The sequence below is a fragment of the Terrapene carolina genome, unplaced genomic scaffold (assembly GCF_002925995.2).
Source record: "Terrapene carolina triunguis isolate 2854851 unplaced genomic scaffold, T_m_triunguis-2.0 Scaffold231, whole genome shotgun sequence".
NCBI classification, from domain to species: domain Eukaryota; kingdom Metazoa; phylum Chordata; order Testudines; family Emydidae; genus Terrapene; species Terrapene triunguis.
The window spans coordinates 17461623-17484776 of NW_020664582.1; the positions used below are offsets into that span (position 1 = coordinate 17461623).

At 52.1% G+C, this 23154-nt stretch overlaps 1 protein-coding gene across 1 annotated transcript in view; it reads right to left on the reverse strand.

Moving 5' to 3' along the window:
• The window catches only part of ADORA2B (adenosine A2b receptor), a 20965-nt gene extending 12998 nt beyond the window's left edge, over positions 1-7967 (reverse strand). The window contains exon 1 of the mRNA XM_024218512.2: positions 7629-7967. Coding sequence (XP_024074280.1) covers positions 7629-7951 — 323 coding nt within the window. The 5' untranslated portion in view covers positions 7952-7967. The remainder of the gene's footprint in view (positions 1-7628) is intronic.
• Positions 7968-23154: the final 15187 nt, after the last annotated feature.

Below are 23154 nucleotides of genomic sequence, written 5' to 3' on the forward strand. Positions count from 1 at the left end.
AGCCAGGATGGGCAGGGATGGTGTCACTAGCCTCTGTTTGCCAGAAGCTGGGAATGGGCAACAGAGGATGGATCACTCAATGATTACCTGTCCTGTTCATTCCCTCTCAAGCACCTGACATTGCCCACTGTCAGAAGATAGGATACTGGGCTAGATGGACCTTTGGTCTGACCCAGTATGGCCGTTCTTATGGGATGTATTAGCAGCGGCGTTGTAAGCAAGACATGAGAAGTAATTCTTCCGCTCTACTCCATGCTGATTAGGCCTCAACTGGAGTATTGTGTCCAGTTCCGGGCGCCACATTTCAGGAAAGATGTGGACAAATTGGAGAAAGTCCAGAGAAGAGCAACAGAAATGATTAAAGGCCTAGAACACGACCTATAAGGGAAGATTGAAAAAATTGAGTTTGTTTAGTCTGGAAAAGAGAAGACTGACAGGGGACGTAACAGTTTTCAAGTACACAAAAGATTGTTACAAGGAAGAGGGAGAAAGATTGTTCTCTTTCATGTCTGAGGATAGGAGAAGAAGCAATGGGCTTAAATTGCAGCAAGGGAGGTTTAGGTTGGACATTAGGGAAAACTTCCCAACTGTCAGAGTGGTTAAGCACTGGAATAAATTGCCTAGGGAGGTTGTGGAATCTCCATCATTGGAGATATTTAAGAGCAGGTTAGACAATCACCTGTCAGGGATAGTCTCTAGATAATACTTAGTCCTGCCATGAGTGCAGGGGACTGGACTAGATGACCTCTCGAGGTCCCTTCCAGTTCTATGATTCTATGAATACAGCTACCACGCCCCCATTCCTTTAGTCAGGCTTTGCTGGCAGGGTAACCCTCAGGGATGCTCCCAGAAATATGAGAATACCTCCCTGACTTGCTCTCACTGTAGGAAGATTCCCACTCCTGGAGCTGGACTGTGTGGCTGACCTTGTCTCAGACTGCAGGGCTGGGAGGGGTGAGAACAAAGGGGCTAGAGCCATGTACGACCTGCACTGCTGTCACTGTGCTACTCACTGCGCCCTGGCCTGCTGATGCCTTCAGAGACCAACTCTAGGTGCCCAGTTGGTGCCCAAGGCAGTGAGTTAACCACTCCAAACCTCACAGCAGCAGCATGCAAAGAACTCAGATCTTCTTGCTACAACAGCACAGATCCCTGCTGCTTGAGTTAAAGGAACAGCCATTAGCAGTAGGGGAATTAGGATACACAGCTGAGCTGGTTTGATTCTAGCCTGTAGGGGGCAGTGCAGCACCAACACATTGCCCACACCCCATTACAGCATCACCTATCAGACACACCATGTCCCACTACAGCCAAGCAAGGAGCAGAGTGGTCAGAAGGATGGCAGAGCAATAGACAATCCAAGTCCTTCTCCTAGCTAGGGGAGGATAAAAAGCCTCAGGAAAGGTCTCATCTAGTCCTGGCTACCCACAAAAACAGCAGGCATCTGGGCCTCCTAGCTCCCAGCCCAGCCCTCTGCATGCCAGCCCCATGACCAATCCACCCTGCACGGAGCCCTGACCAGCATCCCACACAACCTAGTTACACCTTGGGTGAGCACAGCTTAGCAGCTGGAATCTCCCTGCATTTCAGCTGACTGGGGAAGCCCTAGGAATCAGGTACCTCCCTCCCATGACTAGATCTGGCACCACTCAAACCCAGCCAGCGTCCCAGGGCGTGACCCCAAGCAGGGGCCGGATCCCGAAGCGGCTTGGCAGGGACCAGCTGAGCAATGCATGGCAAGTGGCCAGTGACCAGATGCTGCCCAATGACTCTGACGAACCCACAGGGTCATGGTGGGAGTCGTCCCAGATGGACTACCTCAAACACCTCACACATGTCTGTGATCCATGGTACCACTGGGTGGGAGCGAGTGGGACAGAGAATACAGCGTGCACAGGCGAGTGTGACTGTGCCGGGGAGTATGTCTGCGGCTATGCGAGTCTCTGCGTACGTGAGAGCGGGGAGTGGCTGGGTGAAGGCAATGCTTTCTCTGCCCCGGGCCTAGATGTGCAGTTCACGCGGTTAACCTGGTGGTCCCACAAACAGAATTACAGGGGAAGAGGGAAGATGCCACAATGGACTGGCAGGTTATTTGCGGCTCCTGCCATGGGGTTGACGTCACTAACAGGATCAGCAGCAATAATCTGCTCTTTAGCACTTGCAGAGCCCCTGAGCCTGGCTAGGTCTACACTACAGCGGGGGTCCGACCTAAGATACGCAACTTCAGCTACGTGAATACCGTAGCTGAAGTTGCGTATTTTAGGTCGACTTACCTGGCTGTGAGGACGGGGGAAAGTCGACCGCTGCCGCGCTGCCGTCGACTCTGCTGCTGCCTCTTGCCGCGGTGGATTTCCGGAGTCGACAGCAGAGCGATCAGGGATCGATTTTATCGCGTCTTCACTAGACGCGATAAGTCGATCCCAGAAAACCGATTGCCTGCCGCCGGACCCTCTGGTAAGTGTAGATGTACCCCCTGTCTCTGAATTGTAAAACAGGTGGGGCGGGAAGACACAGCTGGGGCTGCTAATTCCTGGCACATCTGCAGCACCCTGCTGGCTGCGTGGGGGCGGGAGGTTGTGGCTGATGGCACAGTGGACTGCTGTGTTCTCTCACCATCCCGAAGTCTGTGCTGGGGATTTAAAAGGGACATGGCAGAGCAGTCACAGGGGACACATTTCTGTGCTTCATGCCCAGCCCTGCCTCTGCAGCCTGTGTGACTCCTCTCCTCGCCGTGCAGCTCTCTGGGCATGCAGACGCAGCGTGTGATGTCCAGGGGCAGCGACCAGGCTGACCAGCAACTCCGTGGTACTGAGATATCCTGATCAGATCGATAGGAGGGGTCTGTGTTCTGCTCGGAGCGGAGCTGCCCCCAAACACAGAGCCTTGTCTTCCTACATTCCGGCTGGGAAGGGCTGCTGGGATCCACCCTGAGGAAGAACAGGATTGGCACAAACTTCCCCACAGGAAACTGCAGCAAACTCCTGCCCTCCTGCTGATGGGCTTTACACACTTGCCTGCTCCCTGCGTAGAGCACAACCCGCATGGGTGCTACACAGCCTGGGCTTGCCTGTCGCCAGATGTCCTAGGTATCGATACATTCGTGAGGAAAGGTGCTTCCTGCACTACCCAGCAGGGCTGGGGCAGAAAGAGGAACAAGATGCCTTCCCACACTGACAGCAGGCAGGCACACAGGAAGGGGAAGCAGCAGCCCACTTGCCAGAAGCCACCATGCGTGTTTTAAGCAAAGCACCCAAGCAGATGAGGACCCTGCGCCCTTCCCGTGCTAATGAACAAAGGAGAAACTCCAAACTCCGCAGCAGGTAGTGAACCCAGCCCCGTTCACCAGCACCCCCATCTTACAAAGGATACACTAGAGGGGGCTCAGAAGAGCAACAAGAATGACGAAGGGCCCCGTAGAACTCCTCTGAAGAGAGATGGGATGGTTACCTTAGAAAGGAGACGTGTAAAAGAGGACATGGCAAAGTCTGTAAAAGAACAAATTGGACAGAGACAGGAGACTGAGCGCAGAACACAAGAACAAGATGTTCAGTGCAATTAAAAGGTCAGAAACCCAAAACCAGTAAAAGAAAATACTTCTCACAACGTGATTCAGCTGGGAGCTCCTCGTTATAGGAAGTCAGTGGGGCCAAAGGCTTAACAAGATTCAAAGAGGGACTGGGCATTTCTATGGATAAATGTTTAATCTTCTGGAAGGGATATTAACCCTTGTGCTTCCTGGCTTAAGACAGTCTCTGTCAGAAACCAGGGTGACACCTATGCAACGGGCAGATTATTCCACACCTGCGACTGTGGGTTCTTGGCCCTTCCCTGAAGCAGCTGATGCTGGCCACCGACAGACAGGAAACTGGACTAGATGGACCAGGGATCTGATCCCGTTGGGCAATTCCTGTGTTCCATGTCTAGCTGCAGTTAGCAGCACAAAGGCACATGAGTCCTGCTGCTTCCGGGAGGGAGAGAAATATCCCAAGATGGGGAAACTTCAGGACCATGCTACGCTTCAGAGTACCTGACTCATACCCTGCCATTGGGGTGAAGGAGCAGCCCTTGGGAGCTGGGCCCTAGGGAAGGGCCCATACCTGGGGCATAGGGGGCAATGCTGCTCCCCTAAGTTAGAGAGGATAGTGACTATTTTCTCTCTAGCTGTATAGATGGCACTTCCCCACATCAGACATTTGCCCCCTGGGCTGTGGAGCCAAGCAGCGCTTGCTCTTGCAACTAGTTTATAGGAGGACAGGCACAAGTCACTCAGCTCGGTCCCCGCCCCCATCTCCAAATCCAGCCACTCTCTGGCCTTTCCCGAATTCCCAACCCAATTACTCCAGACACCCCATGCTGGACTTCCCACCCCCATTGCTTAACGGGAGCCAATTAAAGATACCTGGATAATGCAAAGCGAAGATGCAGAGTTCATTCCCCCAGCAAACGGCATCAGTGTGATGTTACAGGGCTGGTTTGAGGGGTGACACTCACCCCTGCTGAGGGCAATCATGCAAAGGCCGGGGCCCCATGTAAGTGGTGCTTTGAAGGCGAGGACAAGAAATGGAATCCCAATGGGAGGGAGAAGGGGAGCCAGCAAAGGGCTTCTCTGTATGTTCCCAACGCAGAGGGGCAGCAGTAATCTCCATCCCCCCGCAATACACCAGCTGGCTTCCAGCCTGCCCCAGCTCTGACCACACTTAGGGGAGATGGGTCTTCGCAGCCACACTTGTCACAGGAACTACCAAACAGGAATGGTTGGCACCCAATCCAGAGATAAAAGACTTCACAGCTCACTATTGATCTCTGGAGTCAGTCACTCCCCTGAACGAGCCGTTTAGCTGGAAATACAGCTCCCTGCAAGTTCATTTCCCCTGTAATTTAACAGCCAGCTTTCTGTTTCCACAACAAAACTCTCCTTCCAGAAACAGCATGTGTCTCTAACTAGGGCAGCTGTGTGGACCAGGTCTCATTCACTTAGCCCCAGAGCCACTGCCTAGCACTGGCTCGGGAGGACATCGATCCTAGGAGATTTCCCTAAACCTTGTAACCAAGGCCCCTGGATCGCAGCCCAAAGAGGTGCAGAAACCCAGTCCTGACCCAACCTGGAGTTGCACAATAAACCTGCTGGAAATAGAGAAGAAAAACAAACAAAGAGGTGGAAGAAATATTTGCCTTGTCATTTGTCATCAATTATCAGGAATTTTTTCCACCTCCATCTACACTCCCAGGATCAGGTTCGCGATAATCCCCCCAAGAACACCTGCTCTGTTATGTTCAGCTAAACTTCCACCCGGGCAGCAATTGTATTCAAAACCACTCAACTTCCTCAGCCAAGCTCCACAAAAGAGAGTCATGATACACAGACAGCCAGTTAGAATTAACAACCCACGCTACAGCATCTTGCACGCAATGGGTGGTTTGATTAAACGTCCGGCTGAAAAGAGCCATCAAACTGCCTTTTAGCTGCTCCCGTGCTCTGGATCAATTTAGAAAAACAATAAATAAATGGAGCAGACACCAAACCATTATCTGAAGCCAAAAAACAATTTACTCAGATTACCCCCATGGCTGGAAGGTAAATGATTAGCCAGTTTCAGATATGCTGACAAGGATTCAAATGCTTCTATCCATAAGTACTAAAGATTCAGATCTGTCCCCAGCTACAATACACACCATGGAATTTCCATTCAATTTGCTGATGACACATATACCCTCACAATGTGCTGCAGTTTTCCATTAGAGTTGTACATCACCTGTTGGATGATTAATGAATGTTTGTCAAGTGCATTGAGATTCTTTAAGGCAAGGTGATAGAAAAAGGCAAGTATGGTTATTCCTTTTAAAGTTATTTCTGAGTGCATGTTTTGCTCATGAAAATGAGACGCCAGAAACGAGAGTACAGGCAAAAGGCAGCCACAGAGCTTTGCCAATGCACCTCACTGCAAACCTGCTGCATCCCCTAATGCCCCAACTCTGAACCCCCCCAGCTCTTCAATCCTAACCCCTGCTCTCACTTGCCATTCCAGTCCTGGACTCCCCAACACACAGCTCCGCTAATGCCTCTCAATCCCGACCCAACCCCCCCACTATCCTAGTCATCATCCGGTCATACCAATTTCGGTGGTGGTTGCGCAATAGGGACAGATGACCCCTCAACAAAAGTGAGGCAAACAAACCCTCTTCACTTGTAACCTGAAAATCCAGGCTTTGGATGCACTTTTCCAGATGCTGGGAGGCTGCTCCACAAACCCACGGTGTTAATAAAGAATATATTTACTATGCTTTGCCCAGTATGTTCCCCTGTCCCCAGATCTAGTGTGAGACCAATTCAGGTCTATTGTGATCCAATTTTGATTAGTTTCTTAGTTGTCAATGGGGGGTAAGAGGAAGGAGGATTGATTTGTGCGGTTTTTCTTTTTGTTATCAAACTTTGTGGGTTTCTTTTAAAAACCAGAACCCACATAGTCAAACCCTAAGCACACCTGCACCCCAGGCAGGTAGCGCTTTCAACAGATGCACATTTGCTCTGGAATAAGAGCCTGGTGATCTCAGAACATTGTGTGAACTGGCTAGTACAGTGGCTGGGGCTAAGGAAATGTGATTTGCCTATTTCACCTTCTGTGTGTAGAGTTGGTATCTTGTTGGGTTTATGATTTATACATTCTCACTTCCTTGCTTAGATAAAAGGTGATTAGACGTAATGCCTGACACTGTGTTCAGCGAGATGCGAGTTCAGCATTTGTACACTTACTCTTTCCCTTCAACCCAGAGCAGAATGATCCCTTCTGAACAGCTCAACAAAAAATCAGCCTATTTTGGGCTCAAGGGCAGGTGGAGATTCTGAGCTAGGTGGAAGGTGACAGATGGACTTATCAGTAACTAGTAAGTTCACTTATAAGATCACTGTCAGCCCCAACCTCTATAGGCAGCAAGGGCTGAGCTTACCAACGGAGCAGAGAATTGTTCAAGAAAGTGGGTTGTAGCCCACGAAAGCTTATGCTCTAATAAATTTGTTAGTCTCTAAGGTGCCACAAGTACTCCTGTTCTTTTTGCGGATACAGAACAACACGGCTGCTACTCTGAAACCTGAATACTATAAACTAATCAAGCTATTCTCAAATAAACTGAGAAGCCGGAGAAAGGTGTTGGTCTGTTTTTCATTACTTGGGAGGTGCTCAGATGCTATACTGATGGAGGCTATAAAAATACCGAGGTAGATTAGACAGGTATTCCCAGCTCTCCACAGCTTTGTGGCCTTGGGCATGGAAGATTTTTCCAAAGAGCTCCGCTCCCACTTAGGCACCCAAAACAGGTGGGCAGATTTTCAACACAACGGGAACGGAGCGCTTTTGAAAGTCTGGCCCTGGGCCCCTGGCAGCCACTGCAGACAAAGCCTCCTGCATTTAAGAGCAGAAGAATAGCCCTGCTGGGTTAGACCAATGGTCCATCTAGCCCATCGTCCTGTCTTCCAACAGCGTCTTCACCAGCACAGCCCCTGCCTGCGTGCAGTCGGTCCTTGACTGCTCAGTTCCTCCACCTGTAACACTCCCCTTGCTTCGCACCAGTGGGCTCGGCACTCACTGGCGCTGGGCCATGCAACGCCAAGTGCCCACGTCCTCACCCCTTACCTGAGCGGGATCTTGATGGCCAGGTACCTGTCGATGGCCACGGCCAGCAGGCTGAAGATGGAGCTCTGGGTTAGCACCAGCACGAAGCAGGCGAAGAAGAGGCAGCTGTGGAAATCCGTTTCGAGGCCGATGCTGATGGTGATGGCGAAGGGGATGGCCAGCAAGCCCACGGCGATGTCGGCCACGGCCAGCGACACCAGGACGTAGTTGGTGGCGTTCTTCAGGGTGCTGTTGATGGCCACAGCCCAGCACACCAGGACGTTGCCGGCAATGGCGAGCACAGCAATGATCAGCTCCAGCACGATGTAGGCTGTGCTCATCATGAGGGCACGGGATGCTCACGTGGAGGTGGCTCTGTCCAGTCCAGGGCTGGGAGCCCTTACCATGGTCTTTCCCAGGGCGGGGGCCCGTCAGTGGGCGGTGGGCGCAGCTCGGCCCTGGCTCTGCCGGGAGCGCATGGTCCCCTTGTGGCTGGGCTCAGCAACGCCCCTGGAGGGGCAGCGCCACTGCTGGGGCTTCCCCTCCACGGGGCCACCACCCAGTGCGCTGCGCCCCGCGATCACGCCCCGCTCACGGAGCCAGGAGCCGGGCTGGGCGCAGTGGGGTCCCCCCGCCGGGCCGGGGCATCGCTCCGGGCACGGCCGGTCTCCGGGGCGGCGCAGGACGGGCTGGGGGGGCTGTCCGCGGCCGGCCCCCGGGGCGAGCGGCTCCAGCGCAGACTTACGGCTCCGCCGCGGCTCCGCTGCTATTTCTGCACATGGGGCCGGCGGGGCGGGGGCGGCCGCGCGCGATTGGACGAAGCGGCGCCCGGGCGGGGACCCCCCCGCAGTTACCGTAATGCCCCAGCTAGGAGTCGCTGCACCGCCCGGCCCGCGGCGGGACGCCCCCTGCCCCGCACAGGTGGCGGAGAGCCCCGGCGCGGGGGGCGGAGCCCGGCTAGTCGCACACTCCGCTGGGGCTCCCCGGCCGGCTCAGGCTGCAAGTCCCCCGAGCTCGGAGGTGAGGCTCGGACGGGCCGGGGCCGGGGCCGCCCAGGGCAGAGGCGGTAGTGCCCAGCCACGCCAGGCGCTGGGGCGGCGGGGAGCAGGTCGCAGTGGCAGGGCAAGGAAGGAGTAAAAGGAAGCATGACCAGAATACAAGTGAGAGCCGGGAGAGGCAAAGCCGAGCTGGGGGGGGTCTTGCTGGGTCCTGAGCGCCGGCTCCAAACATACTTCAGGACACTTACCCTCTAGGACCGGCTCTTAGGGGCCAGCACATGGTTGCAGGGCCTGTAGCTTGCCCTGGAGAGGTTTCAGAGTAGCAGCCGTGTTCCTCTGTGTCCGCACAAAAAACAGGAGAACTTGTGGCACCTTAAAGACTAACACATTTATTTGAGCATAAGCTTTCGTGGGCTAAACGCAGAGAGAGGCATTTTCGCCGCTGTCTGGTCACTGATTTGAAGACCAGTGCCTGCAACCCGTACTGGACCCTACAAACCACTGGTTTCTCTAGCCTTGCACCCTAAAGCCACATACCCGTGAAGAGGAAAAACAGTCGTTCATTCAAGAATAAGACCCAGCCCCTGCGAAGGGGAGTTGAAACCCCTCAAAGGCAGCTGGGGTTCAGAGCTTTTCCAACACCTCTGGCCAGGATAGCACCCTTCCTTTCTGATCTTGAGGGGGCCTGGGAAATACAGTGGCACATAACAGTGAAACACAATAGTACCACAACCCTGATAAGCATCTGCAGGAGATTCTGATTTGAATCGAGATCTGAGTTCAGTGCCCATTGTACTGGTGTCTCACTGACTGCCACCCAGGCTAGAGCGGCCTGGGAACATTCAGAACAGGTGCCAGCTGGGAACACTGCAGCCCATTCTAGCCTCCCTGCTCTGGGACATAGTGGGCCCTACGGCTTGCAGTGGTTCCTTGGGCTGGCATCGCTTGTATGGCACTGGTACAGGAGGGGACATAGCAAACAGCTGCTGGGCAAGTGCAATGTTAAGTCCCTGAGTAGTTTAGCATTTGCTTGCAGTGACTGAGAAATAATTTTATTTTAATAAAACTCTTCTCAGTTGCTCAGAACTTCAACAGGTTCGTTTTGCACTGAGGTTTTCACCCCACTTTAATTACGGAAGGAAGGACTCAGAGGTGTGAAACTGATGGTTTCACTTTCTTAAAAACTGAGGCCAGGAATGTATCAGTAGACAAGTCTGCAAGCGCCCCAATTTACCATCACAGATCACACCATAGGCGTCTGGGGAGGTTTACAGTAATTGTTGCAAAACGGATTTTTTTTGCAAACCTTTCTGGGTTACAGAATGAACACTGGATTTGTTTACATTAATACAACTTTGGCTTACAAGGGTGTTACAGCAGCATGTAGGGACATTACTGTAGAACATTACAGCAGTTTTGTTTTATGATCAACCCTAATGACATCACACTGGCTTAAAAAAGGGAATTGTTTTACAAAATGACGACCACATAGGGTCTAAGAATGTTTATCACACATTATGAAATGTCCTGAAACAGCACAATGCCACATACTAACAGATTCAGAAACAATTAGCTTAGAGAACACATTGTGTTACACTGTTTGAATGCAGTTCATGGGGCTACAGGGGAGAAGCCTAGGTCCAGGGAGTTAAACCAAAACCTGATACTGAAAGATTTCCCCCAAATTTGTGTGTGGCAAATGGGCTTAGATTGATTCCTCCCAAAACTGGTCAAGTTCAAAATGTGAGATTCCAAAGATAATTTATAATTAATAACTACTTACATTTCTAAAGAATCTTTAATCCAAAGTGCGTTACACACTGTTCAGGAGCTATTGAATCCACCACTTAAATGCAGCCAGCTCTGGGGTGGAACGTGATAGCAGTTTAGCGGCACCCATAACTTAGGACAGAAAGCAAAAGGGACTCCTGTAGCCAACTGAAACTATGAATCTCCAATTGTGTGTCTTAGACTAAAACCAGGTGGACACTAGAAACTTTAGCTAGGTATAGGAATGTCGGATGAGAGGTGTGATAATTTTTTACAGCATTTCTGTATTGGCAAAAGGCCTAGTGTAGATGTAGTTATACTGGCATAAAATTGCTTTTGGCCATGTCACTTATTTCATTTGGGGAACTGGAATAAGCTAGAGTGGCAAAAATACTTTTATTGGTACACACTATGTTTGCACTGGTAGGGTTTGCCAGTATAGCTACCTTAGCAAATCTTTTCTAGTGTAGAGTCGACCAAACTAGCAGTGGGAGGAGGCTCTGTGCGACAAGACGGCATGGGGATAAGAGATTAAAGCAGGACTGGGCCATAAAATGAAAACAGAGGGCGTCCCTGAGCAACGTGGGCCTGAACCAGCCCACTGAAGTCAATGGAAACACTCCCCTTGACTTCAGTGGCTTATGCTCAGGCTCTATGGGAGGGGAACTCCTGACTTATATTAAAGGATGCCAGCTCCTGCAGGTCACAGCGACACACCTACCCCGTGCTGGCTCCAAGATGACTAGGATCCTGAAGCACGTTTGCTTTCCACGGTACATTTTAATGCAGGGGCAACTGTGTTAGGCATGTCTGAGCCAATGCCTGAGCACCTGCAATGCTCCCTCTGCCACTTGCTCCTATCAAGGGAATGGCCCTGCATTTCCCTCATTACACTACCACACCCCAACTGACTAGTAGTAATTAAGGAGACGATTATGTAACAGAGGTCACGGATTATGTGACTTTCAGAGACCTCCCTGACATTGTCGGCTTCAGCCCCAGGGCAGCAGGGCCAGAGCTGTCAGTTGGTGGGGGGCCCTGGAGCTCTCAGCGACCATGGGCGGTGAGGGGCTCCCAGAGCTCCCAGACACTGGGGCAGGGGTCCCAGAGCTGTCAGCCACCACAGCGGTGGGTGCTGGACCCCTCCACACCTCCTGCAGTGGGGTTCGGGCTCTCTTCCCCGATTGGGCTTCAGGCAGCCCCCCGTCAGGCCCTCCTCCCACGACTTTGAGTAAAAGTCAGACAGGTCACGGGCTTCCGTTAATTTTTCTTTATCACCCGCAACCTGTCCATGACTTTTACTACTAATAACCGTGACAAAACCCTAACCTCAGTCCTCAGGCTGAGTACTTGACACCTTCAGAGCACTTTGCAGCTGTGATGGGATCAATCCTCACAGCAGTTGCATGAGGCAGGCGAGTCCTGCTATCTGTACAGACCAGATTCAGAGAAGTGAAGCAGCTTGCCCGCCGCCATGATGGCAGAGCTGGGATGAGCATTTGGGCCTTCCAGGTGCATAGCCCAGGGTCAGTCTGCGCTACCATTCTCCACCACAGGTTGTTTCAGGGCTTGCCTGCACTTTTCTTTTCTTTTCAACTAGTGCAGCTGCACCAGTGCAAATGTAACCCACACACCTTCTGGGTGTGGGGTTCTGTCCCATCTAGTGGCACCGAGACCACGTAGCGAGAGAGCTAAAAATGAGTCTGCTCTACAGCCTTAGCTACTAGCCAGTTGGCTTTTAGCTCATGCGGTAGAGGCTCATGCCCTAAGCTCCAGAAGTCCCAGGTCCGATCCTACCTGCCGATGACGGGGGTCTGTCAGCATTACACAAACCCTAGGGCTTGGCTACACTTGTGAGTTACAGTGCATTAAAGGAGCTCCGGGTGCCCTAGCTCACTCCCCATCCACACTGGCAAGGCACGTAGAGCGCTCGGACTCCACGGCTACAGCGCTGCTGGTATCCACCTCGGCGAGTGGAATAACGTTTGCTGCGCCCCCGCTGGAGCGCCCCGATGTCCGGGTGAACGAGGCGTTGCATTACTGCGCTCTGATCAGCCTCCGGAAACATCCCATAATCCCCTTCAGTCAAGGGGCCACTCTTGTCATTGTTTAGGATATGCCCTTGGAAAGCGCCGTTTGCCAGCCGGCTGCTTATCTGCTCCGAGACAAAGCAACCATTACTGTGGAATGCTGTGTGAGAGAGAGAAGGGGGGGGGGGAAGGTCTGCTGCTGTCTGAACTTACAAGACAGCATGCTGACATGCTCTCAGCCCCCAAAAACCCACTCTCTCCCCGCCCCACAAACACACAACACACTCCCTGTCACACCCCACCCCACCCCCATTTGAAAAGCACGTTGCAGCCACTTGCATGCTGGGATAGCTACCACAATGCACTGCTCTCTGTGGCCGTTGCAAGAGCTGCTAATGTGGCCATGCCAGGGCACTGCCAGCTGTCAGTGTGGACACACTGCAGCGCTTTCCCTACTGCGCTCTCCAAGGGCTGGTTTAACTCAAAGCGCTCTACATCTGCACATGTAGCCATGCTCCTAGTGCAGACGTGGGAACCATGGCAAGCTGCGCTGGCAAAAGTCCCTTTTGAAACCAGGGCAGTGAATTCTCAGTAGGGGTCTGCAGGTTCATTGTTTCAGTGCTGCTGGTGCAAAAACAAGTGTCTAGATAAGCCCCCAGCTGTTCCATATAGGTTCTAATGGTGATGATGTTAAAGCAGGAAGTGCAAAGAGGCTGAGCTAACTCTGGGTTGGATACATTTTGCTGCTGGAGAATCTGCATGCATCTTATATCGGTTGCACGGCCCCATCATGGTGAGTACTTTTTAATGGACTGTCCAGCAGCAGAAATACAGGTTCCTTCAAGTCAGTTGTGCAGAAAGGCCACAATCCCTGATGTGAAATCAGTTATTCTGCGTCTCTCTCTTCAAGGTCTGTGTGCGTGTGAGAGCTGTGATAAATCACCACGCATGCTGTATGCTTTCCATTGCTGTAAGCGATCTTCCTGGCTCTCCACTACTTGGAGGAAGCAGGCAGCCAAGGCCTGGCTTATGACAGCATCATTTGACGATTGCTATTAAAAGCTTTGTCTTCATTACAAAAGAGACTCTCGGCTGGCAACCGATGCAGCTGAACTTGGGCTGGACACAGCTTAGCTGCAAGTGTAGCCAAGGGCAAACCGTGCTCAGCACCGTCTGAAAACATGGCTAACAGCTGCTTGCAGAGAGGCCAGCATAAGGCCATCCCAGTCACTACTGCCTAAGTCAGAGGACTCTGCACATGAGACCCTGCAAGCAAACCGCATACCACCTGGAGTCATTGGTTTCAATGGTACATAACCTATCAGCAGGTAATGCTTGAGGGACATCTGACCTGGTAACGTGCCCCCTATTGGCCAAGCTGCTAACCTCTGCAGTCTTTGTGCTTACTGCTCAGGGGTGGTGACCCTGATGTTACATCAGCTCTGCCTTCAGCAAGGTGCATCTTTGTACATTACAGAAACAAAGGAGCAGGGAGATCACAAGATGAGCAGAGCAAAGATTTCTGCCCAGGAAGGCAGGCTTGCTGCTTGTGGAATCCACGCAAGGGCTGGAACGCAGCAACACGTACCAGGGGCGTCAGTGCACTCGGAGCAACGACAGACGTTGGGAGGTCAAATACAGAGAGGACGGGATTTTTATTATTATTGGATTGGATTCGGTGTCACCCTAGGGACTTGCTTCCCACGCACGCCACAGGAACTGACACCAGGCCCAACATGCTTATTCCAAGGCTAAGGTCTAGTTGCCCTTTAGGGAAATCCAGCTCCCTTTATTCCCATTGGTACCTCTTGTTTGGGGTGAGGTGTGGGCAATGGATTAGACAGGCCCCACCGAATGAGCGACAGTACGGTGGGGGACAGGACCACTGCTCTGCGCCAGGATGGTGCAGCCACAGTCTGTATGTCCACCCTCTGGCAGAAGCTGGCCAGGCTGCTACGTGCTGTTCCTTCCGTCCTTGTGCTCCCTGGGGAAGGAGATCTGCTGCCGTCAAGGCGACATACTTCCTGCAGCTGTCTGTGATCTCTCCCCCTATGGGTTCTTGCTCAGCTACTCTGTGCACCTGACCCCTTCTCATGCCTCGCCCGCAGCGCATGCCACCTTCCGCACTCTCGCCCCCAGCTGCAGAGAACCCCTGAGGAGCTCTGCTGAGATACCCAGCCAAGCGCTGCAGAGGGGCTGTTTGGCTATACATCCAGATACCACTAACAGGGACACTCTATAAACACCCAGGACAAGCACTATAGGTGAGACTCTGTCACCTCTGCTACAGACATGTTTGCAAAGGAGGGGAACAGTTGGGGGTGGAGGCAGCCTGTTGCTCTGTGTTTGTACAGCACCCGGCGCAGCGGGATCATTCTCCATGACTATGGCGCCTCGGTGCTATGGTGATACAAACAATAATAGTAAAGCCCACAGTCTGCACTCACCACTGAATGATGCACTGAAGCAAGGGGGGCAGAAGCAGGCAGTGAAGTAGGAGAGCCAAGCTAATCTCAGCTCCCACTCACCCGGCCTCAGAGGTGCAAGGGGAGAAAGGAAATAGCAGACCCTATATCTGTAGCACCAGGATGTCTGCTCTGACAGGTCCATGGTGGATTGACTTTGGTAACACTTTATTGTCCTGCCAATTAAACTGAAATTGGCTCTGTGGCCTTAAAGGGCCTTGTTGCTCCAGACTGTTTCATCTGGGCCCAAACAAAGGGGCCAGCAGCAGCCTGTCTGCTGGGTGAAGGGGAGACTCTATGGTGAAATCACCACCAGGGAAGAAAACACGCCAAGGATGGACGGGGGCAGGGAAAGCTCCCATCTCCTCTCAGTGCAGGCGGCTTGGCAGGAAAGTCCTGTTTTGGAATGCAGGCTGGGACCCAGCCCAGGAGACAGATCTGTTTAGCTCCAGGAAGGTACAATGGGCATGGGGTGCCCTTACCCACCATGCTCTGCCAGTATGCCTCAGCACTGGCTAGAGCAATCCCCAACCTCTCTGCAGGGACTATCAGCTGTGGGCCAATTAGTGCCACCTCTGAGGGTGTTTTTTGTGACAGGCACTAGGAACTGGACTAAGAGCCATGAGTTTATGTCACAGAGGCCACTGCAGAGCTGTTGGGAGCATGCACGACTGACCCAGGTTGAAGCACTTCTAGCTCTGCCTTGTATTTTGAGTCCCCTGAGCCCGTCGGGTCCCCAGTGGCACATTTTGGTTTGTTTTATGGGACAAGACACAGTGGTGTCCTGGGTTTGGGCCTCAGGCATCAGACAACCCAGAGATCTGCAGCAGGCATGTGAGCCCTGTGTGAAGTGGGATTTCCCCAGCGTGTTCAGCACAGCACAGACACCATACAGCAAGTGAAGGGAGCACCAATCTCCCATGAGAAATCAGGGCGTGGGCAGGAGAAACAAGTACTCGGACTCCACCCGAATGTTTGTTGCCTAGATTGGTGTGCTGAGCATTAGCAGGTCAGTGATTCCAGATCAGCTTTCAAAGTCAGCACATCACGGAGGTGACTGGGGAAGAGTAAAGTTCACAACATTTTTCCAGAAGGCTGGGAAAACGACCAGAGCATCAGACTGTGGGGGCAACTGCAAGTACATCTACCCTGCAGTAGCAACCCCACGGCAGGCCCAGGTCAGCTAGCTCAGGCTCCCGGGGCTCGGGCCCCAGGGCTATAAAACTGAAGTGTAGACATCCGGGCTCGTGCTGGAGTGCGGCCTCTCGGACCCTCACAGGGTCTCAGAGATCACACGTCTACATTTAAATTTTATAACCCTGCAGCCTGAGCCTGAATCAGCTGACCCAGGCCAGCCATGGGGGTTTTATGGCAGTGTAGACACGTCCTGCATCTCCACAGAGGACACTTCAGTGGTGTGAACGGGAGGCTGGGAGATGGCAGCAGACAGGAGAGGCTATAGGAAGATGATAAAATACCTACGAACACAGAGCTGCGGTTTCCCAGTGCCCCGTGCCACTGGCATATGATAAATGGAAGCTCGCCAGGAGTTTAAAGCTAGTAACAAAACTGCTCAGAGGTGCGTGTCTTGCAACAATCTGAGCACTGGAAAATTTCAAAAACTTGCGAGTGACATTTTAAAGGTGGTATCATAAACCAGAGCAAAACCTTTCACCACAAGCCTGAAAAGCAGCATGGCCAGCACAGAAATTAACGGAAAAGGAGGGAGCTTTGGCTGAGCTGATGCGGGTGGAATTTTTAGACCCCACCGAAGAAAGCTTTGACTTCTCCCTGCATTTGGTGATTCACCTTAACACCTTCCATGCTGCAGAACCGTGTCTCTCTCCCAGAAGCCATTCACGTGGAAGCCTCAGGTCAGGCCGGAGGAATGGTCATGATTTACCTGGTCTATACAGTCCCACCATGCTAAGGCCTGACCCATGGGCTCAGGCTAGTGGCGAGGGTTCACCCACAGATCCTGTCACAGGACTAGGGCCCTCGTGGGACTTGGGTGGGTGCAGCCTGGTGCCCCAGAGAAGTTCATAGGCAGTTTTTCTGCAGTTAAGTTTCTAAGCCTGGACAGAGAGCAAGGCAGCTAGGTTTGCAGTTCAAACAATTGGAGGTTGTTTCATTCACAGCTAGAGCTGTTTCCTGGCCAAAACCTTTACAACTTCATGCCCTTAAGAAAACAAAGTAGCTGAATGCCCGCTCGAGAAGGGTGACTCAGAACTTCACTTTCAGTCCAACCCCCCTCCCCCCAGCAAGAATAAAGAGAAGCACTTCTGTGTCTTGCCATGCCCCGGCAGTGAGAAAAGTATGCTTGCACCCCACACTCAAGGGTGTTTGAAAAAAAGTGACAACTGGATTTTCAAATGGATGCAGTGAGGGGAGTTTGAATTATTTTTGCAACCCAACTACTGTTTGTTTATAATTCTGTTCAAATTCTAAAGGAGCCAGATTGCATTCATATCCCTCAGGAGTTTCTCCAACCAAGATGGGCTCAGACCCTTTGAAGCCAAGGGCTTTGGTCTGGAGGGTCCCTCCTTTCCCAACATGCTGGTAAGGACCAAAAGATGAGAAACAATCACAGAGTTTTCCTGATGTAGGTATTGCGGCCCTCACCACCATAGTGTGTGCATTCATCAGAATCGCTAATATGCTGAGCCTCATCAACCCCTGTGAGGCAGGGCAGGGCTGTAATCCCCATTTGACACATGGGAAACTGAGGCACAAAGAGACAAAGTGACATGCCCAAGGTCATACAGGGACTCTGTGGCAGAGCAGGGGATTGACCCTGGGTCTCCCAAGTATCAGGCTAACCATGCCCTGGACTACGTGTGCTGTCTTTGGCTAGTCCCCTTTCCCAAGTGGGCCCACTGAAGGGTTAAAGGGGAGTTTGGATTCAGTGAATTCAGTAAATGCAGGGTAGATGTGCAACATTTGGCTCCCTTCAGATATGCCAAGCAAACACGGAAGAAAGGTCCTATCACACACATACCCCACGTTAGCTAGCACTTGTTGGATTTACACTAAATCTACTGGCTCCAAGTGCTATTGACACAGCCTCTTCCAGCGATCCTCCAACCGAGAGAGAGGAGATTGTGTTCTGTGTTTGGACAGTGCCTGACACAGGCCCATGACTAGGGCCCCTAGGTGCTATGGTACTACAAACACTACATAATAACAGCAGGTCCTTCGCACACTGGGCACCAGTGCTCAGAAGAGATCTCTCCTCCTACAGGTCACCCTTTTATCATACAGCCCCGTTCACCCTCCAGATCCACTGGCACGAGTTCTGTGTACAAACTGGCCATTAAACCCTTGGAGCCCAAGAACCAAGAGAGCACTGGGCTGGTTTCCACGCTTGTAAGAGTTCTTCCTTGAGCTGCCCATCATGGGTGGCAGGTGTGAGATGGCTTAATTGCAGATAAGGGAACAAATGGACTCCAGGCTACTTTACACAGTAGCAGGCTATTTATTATTACTAGCCCAAACCAAAATCTCTTCCCTTCCCAGAACGGCTCCCCTCTGTCTCAGAGGTGCCCCTGCGCACAGGATTTGATTACTGTTGGACTGCATGCGCTGGATTGTTATAGCGGGACGACTTATGGGCAATGGGCCACATGCTACTTTTTATTAGAGGGCTGCTCCCAAGTGCAGGCGGCTATGCACATCAATTTGCTTATGACAGGTTGCTTCTGGCAACTGTGCACAGACTGGCTTGTTATTGTAGGGTCCTCAGCTGGCTTTGATTTTAGTGTTTGGGAGTAAAATAATTGAGGCATTTATACTCAAACCAAACCGAACCAGAAATCAATACATGGACCATGAAAGCAGCTGTAAGACTAAGCATAGGTATGCCACTGGAACAGGCTGGCAGTGTCTACTTCAAACCCTCTTGCCCCCCTATCAGATCCAGCTGGGAAACATTAAGTGTGTTCTGCTGACTCACTGAGCCAGGGAGCTCAGTGTCTCTCCTGGATTTACGGGACGTGAGAATGGCTCTGGTGAGAGAGAGAGGATTTAGGGGGTGAGCTGAGCAATCTGCAGGGAGGAACCTTAGGAGCAGCCCAAGGTGGGGCAAAGGTTTGAACTGATCTTATTGTTTTCTTTGTTAATAAAGCCAAGCTCCTGGAAGGGGGGGACTCTTGACTGTGTGTGCAGAGCATGCTGGGGGAGGCACCTCCCCACAGTCCCCAGAGCTCAGATCCCAGCACTGCCAATCTCCACATGCTAAAACCCTCGTGTGTAATAGGAGCAAAGCAAAAGCTGTAGGAGGTTTTTCTCGGCATAGAAAAACCTCCTGCTCTGTCATGTGACCTGGAGTTCATGCCTGTAGTTAGTCATGTCAGGCGACCATAAGAGTCTGGCACCTTTGGCTGCCAGATTCTGAACTTAGTGAGTGGGCAGGTCTCAGCTTTCAATGCTGCTGCCTTGTGTTTCTCCAGCAGCTGCACTGGTGGCACCCACCTTTCAACGCACTGTGGCAATGCCACAGCCCTCTGAGCGGCAACATCACCCCTGCCTCCCAAGCTACTGCAACAATATCAGTGTGGCCTCCAACCCACCGAGTCAGAGCTTGAGCAGCTTGGTTAGTGCCTTTCCCTTCGGCTGTATCAGTAATGGTTACCCTGTGAGCTACTCCTGCAGACTGGGCTCTCAGTCACCAACCCCTTGCTGGGACTCTCACAACCACACTGCAAGGTTACACACGTTGCCAACATATCACTATTAATAGTTACATAACCACAGCATCCAAAGGTCACAAATGGGATTGGTGCTGGGTGCTGTACAAAACCCATAATGACAAAACCAGTCCCTTCGCTCCAGATGGAGACAAGTCATGATGCCCATTTTCAATCCTGAAATCATGCACCTGTGGCTCAAGACACAGAGCTGTTTCTACCATGGCAATGCTATGTACAAAGTAAGCTTCCTGCTGCCTGAGTCATGGCAAGTGGTATGCAAAGTTGGTGTTCACAAAGCCAGAAATCGGAGTGAGTTATGACTCGATGCATAAGCATCCTTGAATGCCTGAACTGATTATAGAATGCAGGACTCGGATGCTTTCTGAGTGGCCAAACAAAGCAGAATATGGTACTTGTGGCTTTTGACTCACTAGGACAACTTCTCAACCAATACTCACCAGCAGCTGCTTCTTGTCAAAATGTCACCCTCAGTATCAGTCAGAGCCTTTATATAAAAGATATAAACTCGTTACCTTATGGCCACTGGTAACACTGGCAGTTCAGAACAGGGATAACCAGAACTCAGGCTTCAGGGTGGAAGCGGATCGTGGCAGGGATCAGGAAGGAATTACTTCCTGCCTACTCCAGCTTGCAGTCCATTTCTTATCTCCTGAGCCATGTGCTGTCTGAAAAGGCAAAATACAAACAAGGCCATCTTGCATGACAGCATAACAGGAAGTCCCACCCCCTAGAGAAGCAATTCCAGGAGTGACCCTGTTTGTGTTGGCCACGCAGACTATGAGTCACTTCCCATAGGTCTCTGAGCATTGTGCCTTCTGGAGTGACAGGATTCAGAATTCAGAGTAGCAGCCGTGTTAGTCTGTATCCACAAAAAGAACAGGAGTACTTGTGGCACCTTAGAGACTAACAAATTTATTAGAGCATAAGCTTTCGTGGGCTACAGCCCACTTCTTCGGATGGATCTAAGGTGCCACAAGTACTCCTGTTCTTTTTGAGGATTCAGAATGGCAGGCCTGACTGGCTAGGCAACAGTCTGAAAGCCTGGTTCTCGGGGGCCCCCTTCTGTCTGGGCAGAGGCAGCCTTGAGGCAAAGCAGCGCTATTAATGACTAGCTGGAGCCAAGAGGGAAGAACTCCGAGCTGGGGAATCAGTAACTCAGTATGAAACAGGCCCTGAACCCCAAGCCCATTGCTTCCTGGAATTAGGGTTACCATACTCAAAAAATAAAAAAAGAGGACACTCCACGGGGCCCTGGCCCCACCCCTTTCCCACCCCGGCCCCGCCCCTTCCCCATCCAACTCCGCCCCTTCCCCAAAGTCCCCGCCCTAACTCCCCCTCCTCCCTCCCAGACACGCGAAAAGGGCTGCCCGAGCGCTACCAGCTTCACGGTTTGCCGGGCAGCCCCCAGACCCTGCGCCCCTGGCCGGCGCTTCCCAAGCGCAGCTGGAGCCTGGCTTCGGGCAGCCCCCATGCCTCCGCGCCCCCGGCCGGGCACTTCCCCTCCCGGGCTCCGGCTGCTGTGCTCCTCCACTGACTCTTCGGCTCTGTTTAAGAGCTGAGCTACCCGAGCGCTACCAGCTTCGGGCAGCCCCCATGCCTCCAGACCCTGCGCCGCCAGAGCAGAGCAGCTGGAGCCCAGGAGGGGAAGTGCCCGGCCGGCGGCTGGGGTCCGGAGGCAAGGGGGCTGCCCGAAGCCGGAGCGCTCGGGCAGCTCGGCTCTTAAACAGAGCCGAAGAGTCAGGGGAGGAGCAGAGCAGCCGCGGGAGGGGAAGTGCCCGGCCGGTATTTTCCCGGACATGTTCGGCTTTTTGGTAATTCCCCCCGGACGGGGGTTTGATTACCAAAAAGCCGGACATGTCCGGGAAAAACCGGACGTATGGTAACCCTACTGGAATCCCAGCATACAAAGCGAGGCCCATGCAGCAGAGCGGTCGTTAGCTTTCTTCCCCACAAACGCAGACCCTCCTCAGCAGCACCAGGGCTGAGAATTCACAATCATGTGCCCTCCCCGAGGGCCTTCTGTTCACGGCTCTCACAGCACTTTGCAAACACACGAGCCCCCTCTGCCACCCACAGCGAGGCTGGGAGAGCTGCAAAGCGGAGCCAGCCAGAGCTGCTAGCCAGTCAGGGCAGAAGCAGCCAAAGCAGGGCCCTTTGGGGTATGTCTACACAGGCATAAAAGACTCGGGCTAAAGGGCTAAAAATTGCTGTGTAGGTGTTCAGGCTCGCACTGGAGCCCAGGCTCCAGGACCTGCCACCTTCATGGGGTCCCAGAACTCAGGCTCCAACCCAAGCTCCAACGTCTATACAGCGATTTTTTCCAACCCCAGAGCCCAAGCCCTGCAAGCTGATCCGGGCCAGCCATGCGTTTTTGATCCCTGTGTAGACACAAAGGAGTCTGTGGCGCCTTCAAGGATGCATGTTGTGAATGGGCTGAGTTGGGGGTCACTATAGAAGGGCTGAGAAGCTCCACTCATGAATCCACATTTTCCCAGCAAATGAATCTGAGTGAGTGGAATATCTCGCACGGCGGACTGATGCAGTGCCAGGGCAGCATAGCCTAGTCAGCATCTAGGCTATTTACTTCGGAAATGGAAGGGCCAGAGACTGCTGCTTCAGAACTGGTGCAAGACCTGTCATCTAAGGGGTAGCAGAGCACTGCATGGGGATTACTTGAACATTTACAGAGAGCGCGGGACTGAATCCCTTTGACTCCATGATGAAAACTGAATCCACCTTGTCTCCATTTCTATGACGGTTCCCTAGCTCCCAGTACATTCTGCCAACTGCCCACCAAAGTAGATCATAATGAACCATAGCAAAAACATCTGTAAAAGGTCATGTAAACAGTCTGGGCCAAGCCGCGCAGAGTGTCTCTCTACATTAACACGCTAAACATTTTGTTTCATGACCTGCTGTTTGCCTGAATCTTTGAGGAATAATTTGGAACCACCTGACTTTGTGTTTGGTAGCAATTACTGCCTACGCCTGGATTACAATGACGGAATTTAAGCAGCCATGAACTGTCAGGTCCAGTTGTTGGTTTTCTTTAAAAAAAAAAAATAATGCTAACGAGAATGCTGCATCTTGTGGCATCTCTGCATCCCAGAGAGAGAGAGAGAGTGTGAGTGACAGCTAGCTCTGGCAACCGCCTCTGCAAGAGACTCCTAACATCTTTTATAGCTAGGGAATGGAATCTAGTCTCAACATGTGGTTGCAAAAATTCCTCAAAGGGCTGCTTTGCAGAGTACAGAAAAGATCTTGGTGTATCCAAACGCCTGCCATGGCCCGGAGCTCAGATCCCAGCCTGGCCATGAAATAGCTGGGAGCTGGTGGGACATTCTGGAGAATGATATGCAAATGAGCACTGAGTCTCCAAGATGGGCTCACATCTGTGTACCTCAGTTGTACATGCGGTTACTATAACTTGTAGCCAATTTTACACCCCAGTAGTTATTTGCATGTGGCAAATACCTATTCAGGAACAATCATGGTGTGTATGCAAATGAGGCAGGCAATTGCACACAAACTTGAAAATCAAGTTCCAAGCATCTCCTTTTGCTTTAGAATTTCCA